At 39.8% G+C, this 22,074-nt stretch overlaps 4 protein-coding genes across 5 annotated transcripts in view; 2 read left to right on the forward strand and 2 right to left on the reverse strand.

Annotated features, from left to right (window-relative positions):
- camk1b (calcium/calmodulin-dependent protein kinase Ib) overlaps positions 1-7,690 on the reverse strand; it is a 27,952-nt gene extending 20,262 nt beyond the window's left edge. Inside the window, exons 1-2 of the mRNA XM_030776806.1 lie at positions 7,680-7,690; positions 4,412-4,522 (exon numbers count right to left, since the gene is read on the reverse strand). Coding sequence (XP_030632666.1) covers positions 4,412-4,522; positions 7,680-7,690 — 122 coding nt within the window. The remainder of the gene's footprint in view (positions 1-4,411; positions 4,523-7,679) is intronic.
- Positions 7,691-11,785: 4,095 nt separating this feature from the next.
- nek4 (NIMA-related kinase 4) lies at positions 11,786-16,950 on the forward strand. The gene is given in 16 exon segments (XM_030778600.1): positions 11,786-11,914; positions 12,023-12,220; positions 12,315-12,422; positions 12,581-12,735; positions 12,844-12,976; positions 13,077-13,315; positions 13,317-13,725; positions 13,825-13,881; positions 14,554-14,697; positions 14,960-15,004; positions 15,147-15,264; positions 15,402-15,511; positions 15,749-15,837; positions 15,964-16,181; positions 16,406-16,539; positions 16,852-16,950. Coding segments are annotated over 16 exon segments (2,370 nt in total). The 5' UTR covers positions 11,786-11,800.
- Positions 16,951-17,525: 575 nt separating this feature from the next.
- On the reverse strand, positions 17,526-18,690 carry spcs1 (signal peptidase complex subunit 1). Its single transcript, XM_030777160.1, has 4 exons — positions 18,606-18,690; positions 18,139-18,198; positions 17,971-18,057; positions 17,526-17,794 (listed from the first exon to the last, which is right to left on the reverse strand). The coding sequence occupies exons 1-4, from the start codon at positions 18,639-18,641 to the stop codon at positions 17,669-17,671; spliced, it is 309 nt and encodes a 102-aa protein (XP_030633020.1). The 5' UTR covers positions 18,642-18,690; the 3' UTR covers positions 17,526-17,668.
- A 437-nt stretch (positions 18,691-19,127) lies between these two features.
- glt8d1 (glycosyltransferase 8 domain containing 1) lies at positions 19,128-22,049 on the forward strand. 2 transcript variants are annotated; one of them, XM_030777157.1, is made up of 10 exons: positions 19,128-19,196; positions 19,430-19,509; positions 19,746-19,844; positions 19,973-20,189; positions 20,289-20,406; positions 20,495-20,579; positions 20,743-20,855; positions 21,062-21,228; positions 21,550-21,662; positions 21,781-22,049. In XM_030777157.1, exons 2-10 carry the CDS (start codon positions 19,494-19,496, stop codon positions 21,963-21,965), a joined length of 1,113 nt encoding a protein of 370 aa, XP_030633017.1. In that variant the 5' UTR covers positions 19,128-19,196; positions 19,430-19,493; the 3' UTR covers positions 21,966-22,049. The 2 variants fall into 2 exon arrangements, with proteins under 2 accessions (XP_030633017.1, XP_030633019.1); XM_030777159.1 differs by having other exon boundaries at positions 21,784-22,049.
- The last annotated feature ends 25 nt before the right edge of the window (positions 22,050-22,074 follow it).

Raw genomic sequence — 22,074 nt, forward strand, 5'->3', positions numbered from 1 at the left:
ATATACAAACTGGTCAGATAAATGGTTGAAGCATAAATCATTCTGACTGTGACTCAGTCTTAAAGAAGAACATTGCTCTGTAGGCTGAAAACACCTATAAATAAGAGGTTTGCTTGTTTGTCTGTTTCTGAATTGCAGTGAAAACACATGTACAGAGCTGGCCGCAGATAAAATCAATAAATGCCCTCTTGTTTCACCACTCCCATTAATAACCTGCTACTACAGTACAGTACTGGAGCTCCTCTGCCTGCGACAAAACACAGGCCAGCAGAGAACATTCAGAGGATTCCTGTATACAGCATTACAACTGAAAAGAAAGAAAGAAAGAAAGAAAGAAAGAAAGAAAGAAAGAAAGAAAGAAAGTGAAGAAAAAGGGCTCTTGTTTGTTCCCCTGGCAGTGTAGGCGAACTGTACAGCTCATTAATCGTCTTCTGCTTTAATTACGGCCAAGAAATGAAACAACCACACAACACTGCCAACATACCCAAATCAGCAGCTCCATAAGCAATCAGCCTACGGAAACAGCAGCCTCCTGTTCTCTTAAGCTTAATGCATATGTGTTAAGCTGAGCATTTCTCCGCACATGCAAACTAGTGTTGATGTCTGCATGGAGTCTTTCGGAGAAATGTACAGGAAGTTGATTAGTTTTCTGAGGAGGTCAACACTAGTTTCCTGAATAAATATTTACTCCTGGCAGTCATCATATCCTTGATAAACAGATTCTTTTGAAAGATGGGGAGTCTCCGTTGAACCGGAGCAGTAGAGGACATTTTCATACATCATGACAATTTATACATATCGCTAGATGTGTTTGTAATAGAGGTGTTTTTGTTTGAGGAAGCCACCTCAGTTTCTCAGTAAACAAGTGTAGGTTGTCCTTAAGATAATTTTAAGCTACGAAACACACAGAGATAAAGTGACAGAATTAACAGAGCAAGATGTTGTCAAAGAGTTTGTCTTTCAGGTGAAGGCAAACCTACTGGGAATATTTGATCTGTTGCTCTCCTCGGTAAAGGAAATTAGAGCCTTCTTAACATATTAATCATTAGAAATTTCAACACTGCGGAATTTTCCAATAATGAAGCATTACTTAGCATTCTGATACCTTGACATCTACTCCTATATTAAAACTTTTTTGATGAAGGAAAATCACATGAGAAGATGATGTGGTGCAATCGCTGGCACCCTATTCATATTATAAACCAAAGTTCATATTATAAACCAAAATGTGCAACTGTGCCTCTTATAAAATCACCACAGATTACCACATTTGCATAAACTTGACAAAAGTTAACACACTCAAAACAGATAGGAGATGATACCATATGAAATGGCTCTCCACAACAGACTGAGTGTCATCTTTGTCAGCTGGGGTAACATAATGTTCCTATGACATGATGGAACACTAAACGACATGGGCTTCAAGAGTGAGAATGGCGTCATGGGAGTTCAAGGTCCACACATTGTTATAATGAATAGGGGTTTTCTGAAAAGGAAACAATGCTAGAAAAACAAAAGACAGCATTAGAAATTCCATTTTTTTGTGTGTGTTCTTCATTAAAATTAACAGGAGAAGAATGGAACATAGCTAATTCATGATGTTATTGTCTTGCTAAGTGCCATTTAGTTAGCTATTGTTTAAGAGTGTGTGAGTAGGGTACATTTGTGAAACAGGGATTAGCAGGCTAAGGTTCAGAACTGACACGCATGGAGGTTGAACGGTCATAAACTTGTTTAAAAGAAAAAAGAAGGGATTGAGCTTTGAATAGAGAGGAGCATAAAGAACTGATAATGGCATCTCCTCCTCCAGAGTTCAGAAAACTGCTCCGATGAAATGTCAAAAAAGGGAGGTCCCTGGAATTTGAGAAATCTGGAACAGTCTTGCTGATTTTTAAAAATCTATTCAAACAGATTAAATAGTGCCTCTCAGTAGTCACACATTCATTCGCCAGATTATTAATAGAAAATAAAAACTTTGTTTCCATAGCAACTGTTATAGTCCATATGGAAAGTGTCTCCTCTTGTTGCCAAGACAACCAGCCCACAATGAACTTGCAGCTCAGCAATGTAGAGAGCCAGCGATCTCGCCATAAACAAGCCTGGACAAATGATAGACGAGGATGATTGGTTTTGGGGTGGGGGGTTGGGGGTTGGGGGGGGGGGTCTGCCACTATACACCCCTTGTATGACTATTCAGACCCAGAGGAGAGAAATTCTCCTGAAAACCGTAATCCACTGTTCCACAGGCTCTCGCCGGTCAGTAAAAGTAAGCGATATGCTGTTTAACCTTGATCTGACCATGAACCAGCTGATGGGCCGGTCACAGCTGCCTTTTCAACACTATTGACTGGTGCTGAGATCCACCAGTTTGAACCAGTGAGGGAAGCACTCGATCTGCTCACTAACAAGCTTGTTTCAGCTTAACCATCCACAGGTCAGATCTGCTAGACTCGATTCAAAATTTGGTCATGACAATGTGGTATGACAGTTATAATACAAGTGAGACAATAAAGCAATGTGGTTCAACTACTTCATCATGAACTTAAGGTCTCAAGTAGTACAAAGCGATGCTATTCTGGGCACGCGACTAGGCTGAACTAAAGTCTCACCGATACGTTAAGAACTTTGAGAACATCACATTTGTGTCACTCTTGAGAAATTCAAGCCCACGAAAATCTCCGGATGACTGTCATTATCTAAAAGTATCATTTTTGTAGATGTAAACATGATTAAGTATGATCTGCTATGATTTGTTTTTTGTTTTGGTTTTGTTTGTTTTTTTTCATTTTAAGACTTGCAAAGCAACAGAAGTTTCAAAGAAAATACTGCAGAAAACCCAAAGCAAAATCGAAAGGCCAAGCCATACTGGTTCTTATACGTACATTTGATCAGATGGAAAAATGAATGAATTCTGATTTTGGCATTTCTTTAGATTTACTTCATACCAGTTACACAGACACACAAAAGCCATTCAATGTTCCAGCGCAAAGTAATGGTTTTTCCCACAATCCATTAGCAGGGTAGATAGTCTAACATAAAACAATATAGCATTGATTGATATACTTCAGGCCAAGTGAGTTCATTCATTTCATCATTTCACATGAATTCACCTGTCAACAACCAAGATAACTGCAGCAGTGAAGCAGATATTTTTATACCCTTGCAGCGCAGTGCATCTGTGGTAGCTGGTCGACGCCAAAGTTCAAAAGGTTTCAGTGAACTAAAATGACATTCTCAGAACTAACGGGCTCTTACAAAACCTCTCAAAGAATTTTTCAGACAAAAGTCTTACATTTTTAAAGAATAAAAATTAGGGATAGAACCAAAGTGGTTGGACCACAGCTGAACACAGAGAACCGTTTATAACCAAAGGGCATTAGAGTGACTGAATTTCTGGAACTCCAAAGATCTGCTTAAAACAAAACAGTCCAGCACAAAAGGAATAGCGTTTTCTAAACTGGTTTTGGACGGAGTACTGGTTTGTGTCTCTCCTTCTCTCCCAGGCCCTTGCTAGGGAAAAGGTCTCTGAATAGAGGATTATAAGTCAGAATGAATTCCATTCCTGTTGCTTTTGCTCCCAGGAATCTGGCTTGGGAAATGATGCCCCAATGTCCCTATCCTCACATCTTACTTGCCATCATCCTGTGTCAGTTTACATGTCCACACACGGAACAGGACTAAAATGTCACCAAAAAATGCCCTCAACCTCTGGGGACCCTGGGATAGCACATGTTAGTGATTAAAATGGGACTGACCAGAGATCTCAAAAAGAGTGATACCATCTGTTTTTTCCTCTCAAGTCCCTGCATGTTCTCATAGAAAACAAATATATATGTATATATGTGTGTGTGTGTGTGTGTGTGTATATACACACACACACACATACACACACACACACATATATACACACATAAATTTCTGTACGCATATATATACACATACACATGTATAGAGGTCCTCATCTTAGAAAAAGGAGCAACGTTGTATGGAATACTGAATGGACCCCTCTTCTGTTTTCTCATTAGTAAACCTATTAAAGTACTGACAGAGACAGTCAAATAATAGCCAGATAAACTAGTTCACTTCTCTAATCAAAATACCTTTAATGAGGCCAAGAAGCTATAATTTCTGGCCACCAATGGCACTATAAAAGGAGGAAGTAAAAGAGAAAGCATTAGAAAACAGCACTTCTGCTTTTTGATATAAACAACCGCGACATGTATTCATTTACAAAGGTTCAGACGAGCCTGTTCCAGACAAATCACCATGTCAGTTTATGTAGAGAAGAGCCTAAAATACAGGTCATTCAGAAAAAAAAGGTGCCTTAGGAGTCAGACGGAGGCATTCCAGTTAAGTGGGACACGTCATAACACGTTTATAAGCATGTCTGAGAAATGATTGTAATACGTACGTCCCCAGAACTTCTTTGAAGTCATAAATCTCTTTGATGTCAGATGTTTTCTTTTTCCAGGCATGTCCATCTTCACCCAAGGGCATTTTGCCACGATGAACTATTGGAAAACTAGAAGAAAAGGGGAAGAGAACACATTTAATTTACCATGACGGATGAAAACAAGAGGCACGTTGTAACCAATCAGATTTCACGGTGCGTTGCGTACCAGCATGTTTATGCCAGACAAGCGTGTTTAAATGGTACACTCAGAGTTGAATGACAAAGGATCAGACAAATTCATAAGTTTTTGGGTTTTTTTTACGCTTTTATACTTTTATTGACGATCAGACTACGAAATATTTAGCCCGGATCATTTCAACTACAAGTCTGGAATTTCAGTGTGGCAGTGACATCACCATCATTGTGTACCTGTCACTCTAACATTCACATTCCAGTCTCTTGCTCCTCACATTCCCTGGACTGAAACCTTCAGACCATTCAGACGGACATTAAACTGACTCTTGAACAATGCAAATTGCATTCAGGTTTAAAGGTAGACTATGGCAAGTCTCAACATTTGTGAAAACAGCAGGACAGTTAAGTAAATATGTGCCTCAATTGAGAGAGGGGAATGTTGTAAGTCCTGTTGTGTCACTCGCGTGTCTCTACTGATCACGTCGGAAGTGTCCCGAGAGACACGTTGGTTTCTAAGTATCACTCAGCGAAAACCGAGCGGTCCTGTCTGATCAGGTTGATCCACGCTATGAATTCTGTCAAACGTAATCTCAGGTTTCTGTCGGCGGAAAATTTGGCACACTGACCGGAATTCAGTTTCAGGACTCACCTGCTCGATGCTGACCAAACACAGTTTTGAAAAAAAATCCCAAACAAATCTGCAAATTAAGATTTTTATATGTGTTACCCCTGAAAACGACATAAACATGAAATGGCTTGTGAGTACCGTAAACGTTACAATCCATAAGGATGAAAAAAAAAAAACTCACAAAGATGTTTTCTCTGTATCTCCTTTTTTCATTTCAAAAACAGTAAGAGCAGAGAGGGTGGGCCTGCAGACTTGCCATCTCTGGTGCAGACCGTGGCAATGCTATTTTTAGGACCTCGAAAGCACCACTTTAGATTGAGACTGGGTAACATTTGTCAACACAGGCCAAATCTAAAATCTTTTGGAAACAAAAACAGATGCTTTAATATCAGTCCACTGTAGTCTCCAGACAGTGTTAGCACTCTCTCACTTCTGCTACCTCCAGCTTACGCGGACAAGTTAACCCTTTAAATAATGAGGATATGCTACACATTTCTCTCATTTGTATCTTTCAATATCTATTACTGAAACAACCTACAAAATGGTTAAAATGGATTTAGGGTAATGGAGCATTCTATATTGATCTGGTCTCAAAGTGAAATTAGACTACTATGCAAGTAAGCCGTACGTTCACTTCATGATTAACTGTAAAAAAAAATATATATATATATATATATATATATATATATATATATAATCTTTAAAAATTAAGCTTACACTGAATTGTTTCGAACTGAACTGGCTTCACTAAGGATTACCTCCAAGTGTATCTATGACCTCTGTCAATAAGACACTGGTTGGATTGGTGCTAAATGAGCACCCTTGGAGGTCCAAAGTACTTCTTTTGTCAGGCACTGCTTCTGTGCATGTTTCCATGGAAACCAGAGACAGGATTTATGGTATCTGTGAAACCAAACTGCACGTAAGGACTGCCAGCAAACTCACAGCGTATTATTTGCCCTTTATGGTACATTAGGCGGGGACTTTAGAGGTCACAACAAAAAGAACTTGCATCAATGCTTCTGGTTTCTGACTGACCACAACGAGTGCAGTTCCTCTTCAATGAGACAGCATTTTCAAAAAAGACAGATAGAGGTTACGGTTTCACAACATGCCTTTGCTGTTCGGTTTCATTAAACAGTTAAACAAAAAGGACAGACGTGTTTAACCTTTACAATGAGCAGTCAGATGCTGATATCAACTTTCTATTTCAGTTCCAACAGCAAAATATAAGTCTTTTATGAGAAACCGATCAGATTATTCTTCTGAATACTTCCACAAAATGTAACTGATTTATATATGAAGGGCTTTCATAACTATTTAAGTTGGAAATGACACATTCACCACTACAAAAGATGCAAGGCTATGTCAGTCATAGTACATAGTACTAGTGACAAGTGATAATGTGTTTGTCAGAATATGCCTACCCATTTCAGCTTATAAACTGTAATAACTTTTTTTTCTTTGTTTATCTGTTTGTTTTTGTCAGCCTTCATTAGCAGTGCAATACGATCTTAACAGTGCGGACATAACATAGGAAAATAGAAACTGTTTTCCAGACCTCAATAAGCTTTCATTTGTATTCTTATAAATCATAAATCATATAAGTATCTCATTCAAGGTTACAAAGTGTCTGTATATTCAATATGAAACTAATAAAATGCCACTTGAGATAGCACTTCTCTCAGCACCTGGCACTTGTCTCTCACCAAAAAAGAGAGAGAGAGAGAGAGAGAGAGAGAGAGAGAGAAGAGATTGAAACTAGAAGAGTAATGATTTGACTTTAAAACTATCTTAAAAGACAGGCCTTAGTGATATACTAATTTAAGAAAAATCTTTTGCATTCCAGACTGTTGGCAGGCTTTAAAACAACTGGTAAGAGTCAAGGAAGCAGAAAAGAAAAAGAATGAGGATACTAACGTGTTTTTATGCAAACATGCAAGAAGGACAGTAGAGACGTTGACTCCTTTGCATTGACATGTTCATTCTGTTCATTCTCCATTCAGTACTTAACAAAAAAAAAAAAAAAAAAAAAACGTTCCAAGAGGACTTCGAGCTAAATAGCACTGAGAGAAACGCAGGCCCCGAGCAGGCACAATATGGTCATTTAGAGACTAAAACAACAAAAATCAACTCCTCTATTTTACAAACAAGCAAGGATTCTTGGGGCATGACTGGGAAGCGCCTTGGTGGGACCTTGGCGGAATCTATTAACTGTTTATATGGGAGTACATGCAGGTTCAGGTGTCAGAAGGACTGAGGGCATAGCTTGGCTGAGGGGACCAGTTGTCAGTCGGAGAGTGTAGAGTATCGGGGAGATGACAGCTTATTCACACACAAAGAAGAATCATTAAGCAGGCTAAGTTCCACTAGATACATTCGGACACAGAACTATCATCTAATTATCATGCAACATTCACATGTATGTGGTTTAATTGCAAACAGAAAATGGTAGGTACTCACTGGTTTCCCATTGCTGCACAGTGGACAGAAGAGACACACACATAGACAGAGTGACACCAGAACCTTTATGAGGCTGGACTAGGACATGTTGTCACAGGAACACCCTCAACGCGTGACAAATGAGGCCTTTACAGCGCAACGTGTTGTTAAAGATTGTGTTTCCCTTTTTAGGTGCGCTTTGACCACAAGAACACTCACACAGGAAGAGGAAGACCCATTCACTCAAAACTATATAGGTCTAGCTAATTGTAGCATGTACATGCCCTGCCTCAAATATGCAAAACACAAATGTCTTTTACCATTCTCATGGCTCGGTATCATTAGCTACACTCTTGGGTCTTTTTTAGCAAACCAAAGGCCACTTCTATCAATCCAACTCAATCTTTTCTCTAATACAATTTAAGTTATAACCCAAGATTAGTAGATCTTGGGTTATAACTTCTGCCATCTCTTAGCTATAGGCCTAGTTCATCTAAAAAAAAAAAGGCCTAGAGTTTAGAATCAGTCATGTGAAATGCCAATAACTTGAACCAACCTATGACAATTTATGGACCAGGAAGTCCAAAGAGCAACAGAGCACAGGAAATCTGCACAACTTCTTGACCATGTGGGTTCTGTGAACAATGTCTTCAGCAGATTAGACGGCCCCTCCAGCCTTGATTGCACTTTGCTATCTATGAGTGATAGAGATCGCTTCCTCGAAGAACAGCGACCATAATAAACTGCGTATATAGATAACTAAGGACAAACTGTAGTTGTGATATCAGCAGAAATTAAGTAATGAAACCAAATGCCATGAGACACAAGGGGAAGATAAACTTGCAAAAATACGATGCATATGAGCGCTTTATGGTTTACGAGAAGCAAAAGGATCACTCAGTTCCCCTCTCTAGAGCTGACAGCAACAGTTGAATCTGGGGGACTCAAACCTCAAAATGAACAAATAGGTGAATGAGAGAGTTCAAGAGATGAATCTTACTTCGATAGAGTTTACTGTTTCAACATCTGATTTAGCTTAATGTTCAAAATACATTCATTGACAAGGAGCCACATGACTCATCAGCTCTTTAAGGTCAAATCGCTGACATAGAGTGACAAAATAACGAGGAACTAAATATGCAAGAGAGCCTTTAAGCAGTGGTTGTTTGAATGTCCCTGTGCACTCACAGCTATCAAATTCTCACTGCCAGACAAGCACACCGTGCCTGATACCAGCCCGCTGTAGACCACCGTGAACCCAGTCAGGGAAACGGTGTCGATGATACTAAGCATGTCCTTTTCAGACAGAGTTCACTAATTGATAAGATGCCGTCTCTCCTAGCCTGCTAGGATAGAGGAAGAGCGCTGGTACAGCACTGTAGGTGGTAACACCAAATGATAAGAGCGCAATGGATTCTTGTAATAAAACCTACCAGACTGACAACAACGACTTTTAAAAAAATGGGGATGACATTAGACGATGAGAGCAAAAAGACAGTTTTTTATGTACATTACCTTTTAAGGAGAGCTATGTGACGGATGACAACATCCAGTTGGGATTTTACGTCTTAAGCATTCTCTCTCTCTTTGTGCTGAAATCCCTCGCCAGAGGGATCCGATCAAACTCATTCAAGACAAACGAAAAGTGTGTAACATTTTTTTTTTTTTTGAGTGCAGGGTTTAGGATGAAGTAGACCACATTCACTAGTCAATTACACCTCAGTCACTCGTGCTCCACTTAATTTGCCTATCGCAAAGGGAACCATAAGCGTCACTTTGCATTACTAAAATCTGACACATTTTCATGCACTGGCACGAACAGACGTAGTTACAAAGAGACATTCCGAGACCTCCAGCAATACATCAAATGAGTTGGCAGAATTTCCTCCTCTACCAATACATAACTGATGTAGTGTCTTTGACATAAACCAATACAGTCGAATAGTAGAACAGTTTCACGCCTTTATATATACAACCCGTGCACTGAAGACACCAAAACAGTTCGAAAAGAGCAAACGTTACTATTAATAACGCCCCATCAGGCATAGATACAGCAGCTTGACAACTTGCGAACTACGCTCCCGCCGTATTACAGACATCCATTGACATTTTTCATTACTTTGTTCGTTGTCATAAGGAACGCGAAACAACAAGTCTTGTGATCACTCCTACCTGTATTTTACAGAAGCTCAGGTAATTTTCTTGCTTGTAGTATACGCGGTATGGAAACACTTCTTTCCCTTAGCGCTGGCTCCTTTGACAACCCCAGCTGCAGCGGACTCCTGACGTCAAGCTAAATGGCAGAATGTGTGGTTATGGTAAAGTATGAAAAAGGAGGGGCCAGTCCAACTCTACACCAATCGAGCACTTGTTCGACTCTCAGGTAATCGAAACACTATCATGATTGGCTTGTTTTCTCGGCTTTCTTATCCAGGAGGTGGGATCAGTAAATTCCACAATAAATTGTGTGACTTTTTAAATTTTAGAAATGTTGCAGAGTCTGTTTTCGTAAGCAACACGAGAACAAAACTATTATACACATTAAATGAGATAAATAATTAAATAAACTGAGTACATCCCTTGCAAATATGTTGTACAAATACTGTAATGATAATTCTTAACTCTTCTGGGGAAAGTTCTAGTATAATTGCTGTTAGTTACATTTGTGCAAAGTGTGCGTTTATTGGAACTGTGAAATAACAAGCATGTAATTTAAGTCTGTCGTGTGGTCAACATCATTAAATGCACAGAGCCACCATACAGTTTGAGTACATTATGAAATGTACCACGCACCTCTGACAGAAAATGGTCGTTAAAACCTAACTATGGATTCGCAGGAACGATTGATAAATTCTACGCACTTCTCGTGGGCATCTACGGCACCTGGTGGTGAAACTGCAATTCAGAACGAAGAAGACTTCCCCTTCATATGTTCACTGTGTGCATTCTTCAGACTACGTCGTATTCAGTGTTGCCTACATATGAAGCAAATGTCGCTTTATCAAAAATCTGTAACGAAACGACGGACGTCTCAACTGGCGCCCAAGTTATAGAAATTGAAGAACTACGAAGTTGCCTCCCTTCAGGACTACACCCCTAGATGGAGCTCTCCAAAATTTAAGGCTGCATTTCCTACCAGTATAACATGAACCAGTGTCGATGGTTTTACGGTAGCTAGTTGCTTGGTGATGAAGAAGCCAGCGTTGATTATTTCCTGTGCATCGTTGTCAGTCTGACAAGTTTGAAACCAATGATCCAGGCATTTGATAACTTTAAATTGAATGTAGTTGTCTTGATTGGAGTCGTTAAGTCGATTTCTATGAACAGCAATGCAGCATAAACACAAAGTTGTTTAATGAAGAATCATGGATAATTACATCTTTATCAGAGTTGTTGGAAAGGGGAGTTACGGAGAAGTCAATCTGGTGAAGCACAAATCTGACCGAAAGCAGGTAAAACGGGTTACACAGTAAGGAATACCGTAGCTCACTCCAGTTAATGTTCAGCGAAAACTGTACTGTACCGGTCTTAACACCTCTGCTTTTTAGCTCACTTGAGCTGTGCAGAGACGTCGTTGTTTTACCCATCAAAGTTTGAGTGCTGTTTATATTGTCTGGGTCGTTGCTTCTGAAATTAGGCAAGTGACGCACTCTTCATCGATCAGTAAAGTCTTTTAGACATTTAATCATAGCGCATGGCCAGTTAGGTGTATCTAACACTGCTGTTTAGAAAATAATTTTAATGATTTGATGTTGTCTACATGTGTGGCGTTACCACAACACCACAGAACGATCCCTTTTAAAATTCTATTGCATCATATGTAAAAGACAGCTAAAGTTAAAAATTAAAAAAAAAAAAAAACTAAATTAAAGTTATTAGCTTGTATCGTTCGTCATGCGTGAATCAGTTGTCAAGATGTGCGTCAAATAAAGGATAGCGCACCTCATGTATTTAAGTTTCTGTTATGTTCTCCTCTTTGGTTACCACAGTATGTCATCAAGAAATTGAACTTGAGAACATCTTCAAAGCGTGAACGGCGAGCTGCAGAACAAGAGGCCCAGCTCCTTTCCAGACTGAAACACCCCAATATTGTGACATACAGGGAGTCTTGGGAGGGAGATGACTGCCAGCTATACATAGTCATGGGCTTTTGTGAGGGGGGAGATCTGTACCACAGACTGAAGCAACAGAAAGGTGAACTTCTTCCAGAGAGACAAGTTGTTGAGTGGTTTGTCCAAATTGCTATGGCTCTTCAGGTAACTAGTATGAAACATTGCCAGGGTAATAATTTAGTGTAAAATACGGAAAACAGCGTGGCTTAAAGACTGATCAAGGGCCTTTTTTGTAATCTTTCTTTTTTCTAGTATTTGCACGAGAAACACATCTTGCATCGAGATCTGAAAACCCAGAACATCTTTCTGACAAAAACAAACATAATCAAAGTTGGCGACCTTGGCATTGCGCGAGTGTTGGAGAATCAGAACGACATGGCCAGTACTCTTATTGGGACTCCCTACTACATGAGTCCAGAGCTCTTCTCCAACAAGCCTTACAATTACAAGGTACCGAGTCCACGTGCAATAATGAGCAAAGACTGGCTTTGCCCTCAAATGTCTCATTCTTAATTGTTTTGTTTTTTTTTCTTTCTGTTTGCAGTCAGATGTTTGGGCTCTAGGCTGCTGTGTGTACGAAATGTCAACTCTTAAACATGCCTTCAATGCCAAGGATATGAATTCGCTTGTTTACCGCATTGTAGAGGGGAAGGTAACTTTTTTATGTAATCTGTTACACTTTAAGGGACAAACAGTATACGCACAAACAAAGCTGTAATCAGAAAACTACACTTAACTCTCTTTTTACTTTTCACTCTCTTTTCATTTTTTTTTTTTTTTTTGCTTGTGCAATGTTTTTTAATCTCCCAGCTACCCCAGATGCCCAGTAAATATGACCCTCAGCTGGGGGATCTGATAAAGAAAATGCTGTCTAAGAGACCTGAAGACAGGCCCGATGTGAAACACATTCTCCGCCAGCCGTTCATCAAACAACAGATTTCCATGTTTCTGGAGGCCACTAAAGAGTATGCCACGCGTCCTTGTTATTGATAGTCCTCCTTACACGGGAACTGCATATTCTGTTTATGTATAATTTGACTGAACATGTCTGACTGTTTTGTTTTTTTCACTAGAAAAACTGCCAAATCAAGAAAGAAGACTGTTAGTAGCCAGCCAATCAGTGCGCAGTCTGATGCGTCCGTTCAGTTGAAACACGAACATCCCCCGCAAAGTCCCAATTCTGAATCGCACACCAAAGGAAAAAGGGTAATGTAATCAAAGAGATATTAAAACAATATAAAAACTAGATCAGAACGGTGCAATCCCATGTCATTCAATCCATATTTATTTTCCTTTTAATTCACAGATGGAGGAAAATCATTTTCATCAACACAAATTATGCAACGGACCAGCGATCAGCATATCATCAAACTCTCCTTTGCCTCCTCAGACCTCCACAGTGGACAATCTCAACACAACAGGGCAATCCATAGCAACCATCAGCAACATAAATATAGACATACAACCCCAAGAAGAGCAGCCAAGGAAAACCAAGCCGTCTGAACAAGCAGCCAACACAAAGGCCAGTGACCATGACCGTCACAAACCCTGCGATTAATAAGAGGTGTGAGAAAGAGGATCTCGCGCCACCCCAGGCGGCCCCACGAAAGCAAGTGTCGGGTGTCTGTGGTCGGGAAGAGAGGAGGGTATCGAATGAAAACAGCGCTCATGTCCCACCTAAACCTGCAAACAGACTCAAGCCCTCGGTCGTAAAAAGGGCCCAAGACCTCGGCATGGACGATAAGGACGATACTATGAAGCTGTTCCAGGAGGCGGCGATGGAAAGTCAAACGCACGAGGAACACGAGTCTCATCCCGGGCCTGAGCCTACATCAGCCAATGAGACGAAGAGAAAATCCGAAAGCCAGAGCGCCTCGGTGGACCGGGATGATAAAAATGATACGGTGACACTTCTGAAGGAAGGGCCCTTAGGAACCCACACAGAGGAAAGCAGAGTAAGAACCACTAAACCTTAAACTGTACTGGTTAAAGGCTCTTTGAACCGTATCGATTAAAATATGTCTTGTGTTTTTCATTTTCTGTTTTTTGTTTAGGTTAGTTTGGAATCTACTGATAAATTACTTGAACCCTTTCTTCCCGTCTTAATAACGGTAAGAGAATAAAGTGATTCACAAATTTTGTCCTTTTTTTTTTTTTTTTTACATGTTTAGACATAAGAGTAGCAGGTTTTCAAGGACATGAGAAATTTACAAAAAGAATGCTACAGCCTACATCAGCTGCTGCTTTGTTCCTGAATGAATACTTTCTTGAATATGGGAGGTGGGGGGGGGGGGGGGGGGTAAATGTTATGCAAAACTCCCAGTTTTGCACATTTTTGGTGCAGCATGAAAAAAAAGAAGAAATGCTGTAAAAGAAAAGAAAAAGAAATGTTTTGCTCTTGGGTTTTTTTGTTTGTTTGTTTGTTTTTTGAGAGCTATGCATCAGGAACGTAGCCAGTCATCGCCTACAAGCATTATGTTGTTTTTTAGGGCTGAAAATTTAAAAACAACTTGATTTTATAATCACATAACTATAATAACACATAACTGTAATAACAGTACAATAATACTTTGTCATGCAAGATTTTCCAGGTGAAAAACAACACAAACATTATCTGGTTTTTATGTGTTATATTAACCATTGACCGGTTGAAAATTGTGCAGTCTCCGAGATGCACTAAAACAAATTATGTATGTAACAGTTCAGTACAAATACTTTACCACTACACCCCTAACAGGATAAAATTGTATCATAGGATATAATACTGATTTTATTACATCCAGGAGCCCCAAAATCCAGACCCTGTCTCAGTCCCTCCAGAGCAGGCCGTACCCCTTTTTCACACCCCTTCCTCCTCTTCTGAGCCCTCCTTGTCACGCCAGCGCAGACAGAGGAAGAAGGAGAAAGCATGTGAGGATGAAGACAGAGTGAGTGAGAGTGAAATTGGATTATGTATATGCATTCTTCTTTCAGCTCTGTATGAGTCCTACACCTTCAGCCTCTGCTTTGAACTTTTTTCTGAAGCCTGCTTATTTAAGATTTTCTGTTTTGTTTTTTTTTTGGGGGGAGGGGTGTTTTGGGGTTTTTTTTGCTAACTCTTTTTGGTTAACTCTTTTAATGTCAGTAGACCTACACGAAATCGTTGATTTATTGCCCGTTTCGACTGTATCTCGTTCTCCCGTTGTACAGATAAAAACGGCTGCTCCTAGACCTCTGCCTCCTCTCCCCGAGGATGCTCTCTCAGTGAATGTTAAAACGAAGGGTCAGGAGAACACAGAGAAGACCAATAGCACCGCTCCCTCACCCTCGGCTTTGTGTCCCAAAGACAAACACGGCTCTGTGCCACAGGTGAGGTACTGTAAGTTCTCACTCAGAGGGGGGAAAACCGAGCATGTAACGTAATACTCCATGTTGATTTCTCTCACAGAATCGTCCTCTGTCAGCTAGAGAGAGGAGAAGACTGAGGCAATCACAGGAAAACCCCAGTCAAACAGGTAGATATCTGGACCCTTCCGGAATATTCTAAATGATCAAATCAAGCAGGTGTCCCATTTGCATTTCTGAATTACACTGTGAAGAGTTGTGGCGCTTAACCTTACCGTCACTCACGAGAATGTGCTTTTCTTTGAAGTAATCCCTGCAGCTAGGAGGGCATCGTGTGATGCCGTCTCATTAGGCAGCAAACCAGCAGACCAACCAGACTACTCCAGAGCCTCAAGTGTAACCATGGAAACTAAAAAGGTAGCATGACTAATCTTCATTGTTTGAGTCTAAGTTAACTGTTATGTTCTTGATGAAATGAGCCAAGCTTCTAAACGTTTTCTGAAAGTAATTTGAATCTTTCCGTTTGTGTACTATGGAGTTGACCTACTAATTGCTACACAAATCAGGACATCAAATACATTATATGAGCCTGTGAATAGAGTATTAGTGAAAAGGACAGTAATCAACTGATAGCTGTCTTTCCTTTCATTGCAGGATAGATCAGGCTGGAGACCCTCGGATGAAGATGAGTGCAGTTCTTCAGCCAGCTCCACAGAACGTTCAGAGGCCGAGTATAAAGAAGGGTATGTGCTTCTGTTTTATTTTATTTTACTTTATTTTAATCCTTAATGCTGCACCATAAGGTGGACTTTTGGTTGCTTTTGTTGCACTTGATTTGAGCGTCCTAGTATCTTTCTTTTGCGTTGCAGAAAGAACGAATCCAAAGAAATGCACGATTTGGTTCAGATGATGACGCAGACGTTAGGAATGGACTCACGAGATGCCTTGCCCAATCAGGATGGTTCAAGCGTCGTCACCACCCCCGTATCTGAGTTTAGGTTGAACAGGAAGTACAGAGATACCCTGATGCTGCATGGAAAGGCCAGAGATGGAGTGGGCGACTTCCACTTCAGTGAATTTCCCTCAGGTTCACAACTGTCTTTTGACTTACACACAGAGACACTACTGACATCCACCATACAGAAGCGTATTCAACTCCGTCAAGTCACTGCCATTCAAGCCTGACCCATTTCATAGCTCAGTGTCATTTTTATCTGAATCAGTCGTGTATATTTGATTGATTCAGCGTACTGCAGTATATTTTCCTTTAAAACACCTGGGGTTAACGCTGTCCCTTCGTCTGGTTTTAAGATGATACATCAGGACCAGCCAAGATCAGGAGGGCCACTGAACGCCTGCGCACAGACGTGATTAAAGGCCTCGGAGTGAAGCTCTTGGACAGAGTGCTGGACATAATGCAGGAGGAAGATGAAGAGAAGAGAGAGGTAAGGAAAAAGCAGAAATATTTTAAATAGGGTTGACTGGAAATACGGGTCAAGTAAAAGTTTTAGAACAATACCGGTAACTCTGTCAAATAAAACTGTCTTTGAGTTTTTCCCCTCGAGAAGAGTTGCCGTAGAGAAATCAAAGTAACATCCGCATACGAATGACTTAACGCTTTTCTCCGAGTGAATTCTTAATGTAAATACAGTGTTCCCAACGTTCGTAATGCTTCCGGCAAGTTACAGAGAAGGAGCATCCTCAACCTCACTGTTGTTTTTTGGGTTTTTGGGGGGTTTTTTTCATCACTCCTACAGCTCCTTCTGCGAGAACAAATGGGAGAGGACAAGTACAAGACGTACGCTGTGATGGTGCGTCAGCTGAAGTTCTTTGAGGACGTTGCCCTTAAGGATTAATCCTGCCTGATAAACAGCGCTCTAACAGAGAATCACTCATTACACCATCTATAATCACTACTGACATTTTGAATCAGAAGCAATGCAAACGTGTGTATTCCTGGCCTTGTAAATTTATGTCTGTTACGATCATCGCTCGGTGGCTTTTCAACATTTCCCCTGTTGAGGAACGCTAAATGCCTTTTGTAAATATGAATTCATTGTGCTCAGTAAGCAATGATATATGCAATTATTCTGAATGTGGGTTATATACAAGCATTATAATGTCAGATTGCACAACTCTTCTTTGTTGAAAATGTGAACTAATGCTACTTAGATAGCAACCTGTTATTTTAGCCCAGTAGAAACACTGAATACTGTTTATTTGTTAAATTTTTACTTTGGAATACTCTGCACTTCCACTGTAGATAGCATTACCAGTATTTCAAAGAAGGTGATCCATTTATAATAAATAATTTCAAATTCAAGTGTTGGAGAGACTCCCCAATGGGTTGTGCTGGTCTACAAGATCATTAAAAGCTCAAAATTATGTTTTTTACATCTCTACCTCCAGGCAAAGAGTTTTTGTTTCCATGAATGTAACAACAGTATTGAGTTCTTTATTGAGTATGATGGAAAATTCACATGTAAACAGACAAAAATACTGGAACATTTGCTACTAAGATCCACTCTCTTACATCAGGTTGCTATGCCAAGACTACACCAGTGACGTAAGGATTTACTTATGCTTCTTCTTCTTCATATTTTCTTGGGGCTTTTCACGAGTTTCTCCAGAGGACTCCGGGATTACAGGCTGCCAGTTGAGGGGATTCCGTCGGTACATGGGCCATGGAGGCAAAGTGAGCTGTATAAGAGAGCAACAGTCACTCTCAAAATAATTTTAAAAACTTGTACGTCGAAACGTAACTTTACACGTTTCATTGCTATTTAAGTAGCGGTTACTCCATTAAATATGATATGACCCCAAAAAGCATGGATAGATAAATTCAAAAAGCATGCTTAAATCGTAATTCTACTTACCAAACAGGAAATGCCAAATCCTGCCAATACGATATATACAGTCCACCCAAACTGTTCAATTATAAGCCCATAAATGAATCCAATCACCTGAAAAATAAACATTATGGTCAGCAAGGAGAGGCCAAACATAAAACGGATTTTTAAAATGTAGTCAAAAACAGAACTGACCGCTGAAACCAGAATGATTCCTTGGAAAATCTGTTCTGCAAGTTTTTGTCCTTTATAGTCCTGTGGGAAAAAATAATTCAGAAAATAATCCATTAATAACAGACACAAAAAGTAGAAAGTAGCAATACTTTTCACCTTCCGTGCAAGCCCACTACGTAGTTGCAGCGACTGCTTTACAGATAAAACCACAAAGCCGCCTTTCATGCACATATGGCTTCCAGTGCACGTTCGTATGTGCCGTTTATTTAGATGTCCCAGTTCACACTAAATGTAGCACAAAATACACGAAACGTTGGCTTAACAAATCTTATATTAACCATGTAACGGAACAGGATACTCGCAAATTTAGCCTTGGCTGGTTCATAAATAATGGCTTCGAAAGTAAAGCTAAACGGTCTAATTCGGCTAATGTTAACTAATTAAGCGCTGGATGACTTTAGGTTATCTAGCAGGACAGAAGGGCTTACCATATGAGTTGGAACTGAATTAAAGACGGAAAGCATTTTGAAATAAAGTATGAACGTATTCGACCGAATTATGCTTTCGAACTGATGACACTTCCTCATTCAAATAGTGTACGTAGATTTTTGTAGGACCCACGAGGAGTGCATCAAGGGACTTGATGTGCACGGCATTTGCGCAGAAAATATTTGGTAACATCAGAAACATACTGTACAATAAGTAGCACTGTTAATTCTGTATATCACATAAGACTATGAAAATTGTGAATCTGATTCTTTTTCTTCTTCTTGTCTTAAGCCCTTTACCAAAGTCTTTAGGCAACAATTTAGCCACCTATTCAAGGCCATTTAAGGTAATAGGCGTGTTTTTGGCTACGACAGATATATGTTCCATACGATTATACAGTCATATGGATGTAGTGGAAGCCTTCAAAAGTAACTGCTACTTCAGCCTTGGACCATGATATACAAAACTGTGAGTAAAATCCAGGTTTCCATTCAGGATTTTTCTTTTTTTCCAAGTAAATGAACGGTGCATGATCGTAAAACTTCATGTTGAGTTGGCGTTTTGGATGGGAAACCTGAGGGACATACTGGGTAAGCATGCATCTATCGTTTTCTGCGTTTAGATTGTGTTAATAAAAGTCTTTGTTAAAGAAAAAACCGTTATATCGTAACTGGTTAAGATTTAAATTTCACATCCAACACATTCATTTTGGAAAGCAACGCGCAAAACGTTATAGCGTTGATGTACCATAAACGTGTTGACCAGATCTTCCGAAACTGACAAACAGAATTTATTCCAGTGCAATACTTGCTTTGAATTTCAGGCGACCACTACTGTAATCTAACAGAAGCACGGAACGGTTTTCTTTTTTTAAGTAACAAACTGCAATGACATTACGGAAAAGTAAGTGACAAACGTTAATTATATAGGTGTTTGCTTATTTTGCCAATGCAAACGCCGAAGTGTAATTGTTTCACAATATGATAGGGATCATGTTTATTTGTTTTGATGTAAAGGTGGTTCATGTGCTCTGGTGCCACAGAAATACGACTCTTTACACTGCTCAGATACTGTTGCCCTGTCAAAGTCCTGTTGTCATCTACGTTATATATCTATTTTTCTCTCCAATTCTTTTTCAGTTAACGTGCTCATCCTTGTGTTGCTTGCCATTGCTTTTTTCATAATTGTGCATCGGAATATCCTGAGTCTCCATGATTTCTTGAGGGAGGAGAATCCAGGTAGCCTTTTGTTTTGTGTTTATTTGGTACCATCTCTAAAATTTTAGATGCTTTACTTTGAACCCAGTCCAGCTTGCGTACATCGCAACATGTTACTGACGAAGATGTTACTGCTTCTGTGTTTCCAGAGACAGTACCTGGAGGTGTAATACATTTTGAATCAGACCTCACCGATGAACGTAAGGCAGAGGTCAGGAGAACAGGGGAAGAAATCCCCGTGGTAATTACAGCAGCCGAGGAGAGATTAGGTGCTGTGGTTGCGGCTATGAACAGTGTCTACCGCAACAGTAAAGCTAACGTTGTTTTTAACATCGTCACTCTGAATGATTCCGTGGATCATTTGAGGTACCCTTTTCCTCTGATCTGCAATTTGATTTCTCTGTTTTTTATATTCATCTGCAGATAGGGTATACTCTAATTTTTTATGTGTCTCTCTCCTTACAGGACCTGGTTAAGTAAAAGTGACCTTAATGATATTAAACATAAAATTATCACATTTGAGCCAACTATTCTGAGGGGGAAGATTCCAAGCGATCCGCAGAAGGCTGAAACTATTAAACCGGTAAAGTAGTTTTCCCATTTACACGTATGTATTTGCTTGTGTGAACACCTTAACATAAGCTGTCATTTTTTTTATATGTGTGTTTCAGTTGACATTTGCCAGATACTACATGCCAATGTACTTACCTGATTCAGAAAAAGCCATTTACTTAGATGACGATGTCATTGTACAAGGTAATGCACGGGTCATCATCGTTGCAAATTTGCAAATTTCGTTAACGGACTGTCATTTCCATGCCTCACTAATCCCATGATTTGATTAAGTGCAGTATGAAAAGTGTGTTGTCCATTTGTGGTGTGGAATGAAGTCAATGAATATTTTCCGTTATTGTTTCAGGGGATATCCAAGAACTTTTTGACACTAATCTGAAATCAGGACATGCTGCTGCTTTCTCTGATGATTGTGACTCTACTTCCTCGAAGGGCATTGTCCGAGGGGCGGGCAACCAGGTACATGATACTCAAGCAAGAGAATGCATGTCTGCATTCTTTAGTAATTATAATGTAAAACTAAACTCCAGACCTATTGTAAGAATGGTTATTATGTAGGTCTACAGTGTAGGTCTAGTGTACAGTGCTTACTGACCTGCGTATTTCGTATGAAGACGAAAGAGAATTTGTAAAGATTCATCACTTCTTTGACTATTTTTTCACAGAACAACTACATTGGATTTCTGGACTTTAAAAAAGATGCCATTAAAAAGCTTGGGATGAGAGCAAACACATGTTCGTTCAACCCAGGAGTTATCGTCGCCAATCTGACAGAGTGGAAACTCCAGAACATCACTAAGCAGCTTGAACTTTGGATGGAACTCAATGTGAAGTGAGTTACCGCAGTGTTGACATATGTTTGTGTTTCTTGGAGTACACAAAGCCCAACTAGAAAAATTCATTTTATCGGCAGTCACAATCTGAGCAGTCGATCTGGGACAATGAGTCTGTATTAGGAGGAATTAGGAGTTCTCAGTCTGGGGTAAAATAATAGTGATAAACAACAGGGATTGCTCTACACTGAATGCATTTCACTATGAGCTGCTACTTTAACAGGAGGGTGTTACAGAGCGCAGACTCATTCTCACTTCAAGGCCATTCATATTCAACCTGGAGAAACTGCCTAAACCTTCCTGTTTATTTCCTTTTGTAGGGAAGACATCTACAGTAAGACTTTAGCCGAAAGCGTGACGACTCCTCCCATGTTGATTGTTTTCTACAAACACCATTCAAACATTGATCCCATGTGGCACATTCGACACCTTGGTAATCAACTCACTGAAATCATGTCCATCCACATTTGTTATGCATAGACGCGTACAACCTTTTGTTATGTAGTAGATTGATTCAGTATTTCTTTAAAAAAAAAAAAATCTGTCTGCAGGAGCCAAGGGAGCTGGCAATCGTTATTCCCGTCAGTTTGTGAAAGCTGCTAAACTTCTTCACTGGAATGGACATTACAAGCCGTGGGGGAGAGCATCCTCTTTTTCAGACGTCTGGGACAAATGGTACGTTCCTGACCCAACGGGTAAATTTCATCCCATTCGGAGACACACGGAAGAAAAATAGACATGCCTCAACCACTCGGACCCGCTTCGATGTTCGAACTGTTTTATTTTTTTTTTTTAAGAGAGATTGTTTTAGGAGAATTCATTTTTAATTATATCATAAGATATAA

The sequence above is a fragment of the Chanos chanos genome, chromosome 6 (assembly GCF_902362185.1).
Source record: "Chanos chanos chromosome 6, fChaCha1.1, whole genome shotgun sequence".
NCBI classification, from domain to species: Eukaryota; Metazoa; Chordata; class Actinopteri; order Gonorynchiformes; family Chanidae; genus Chanos; species Chanos chanos.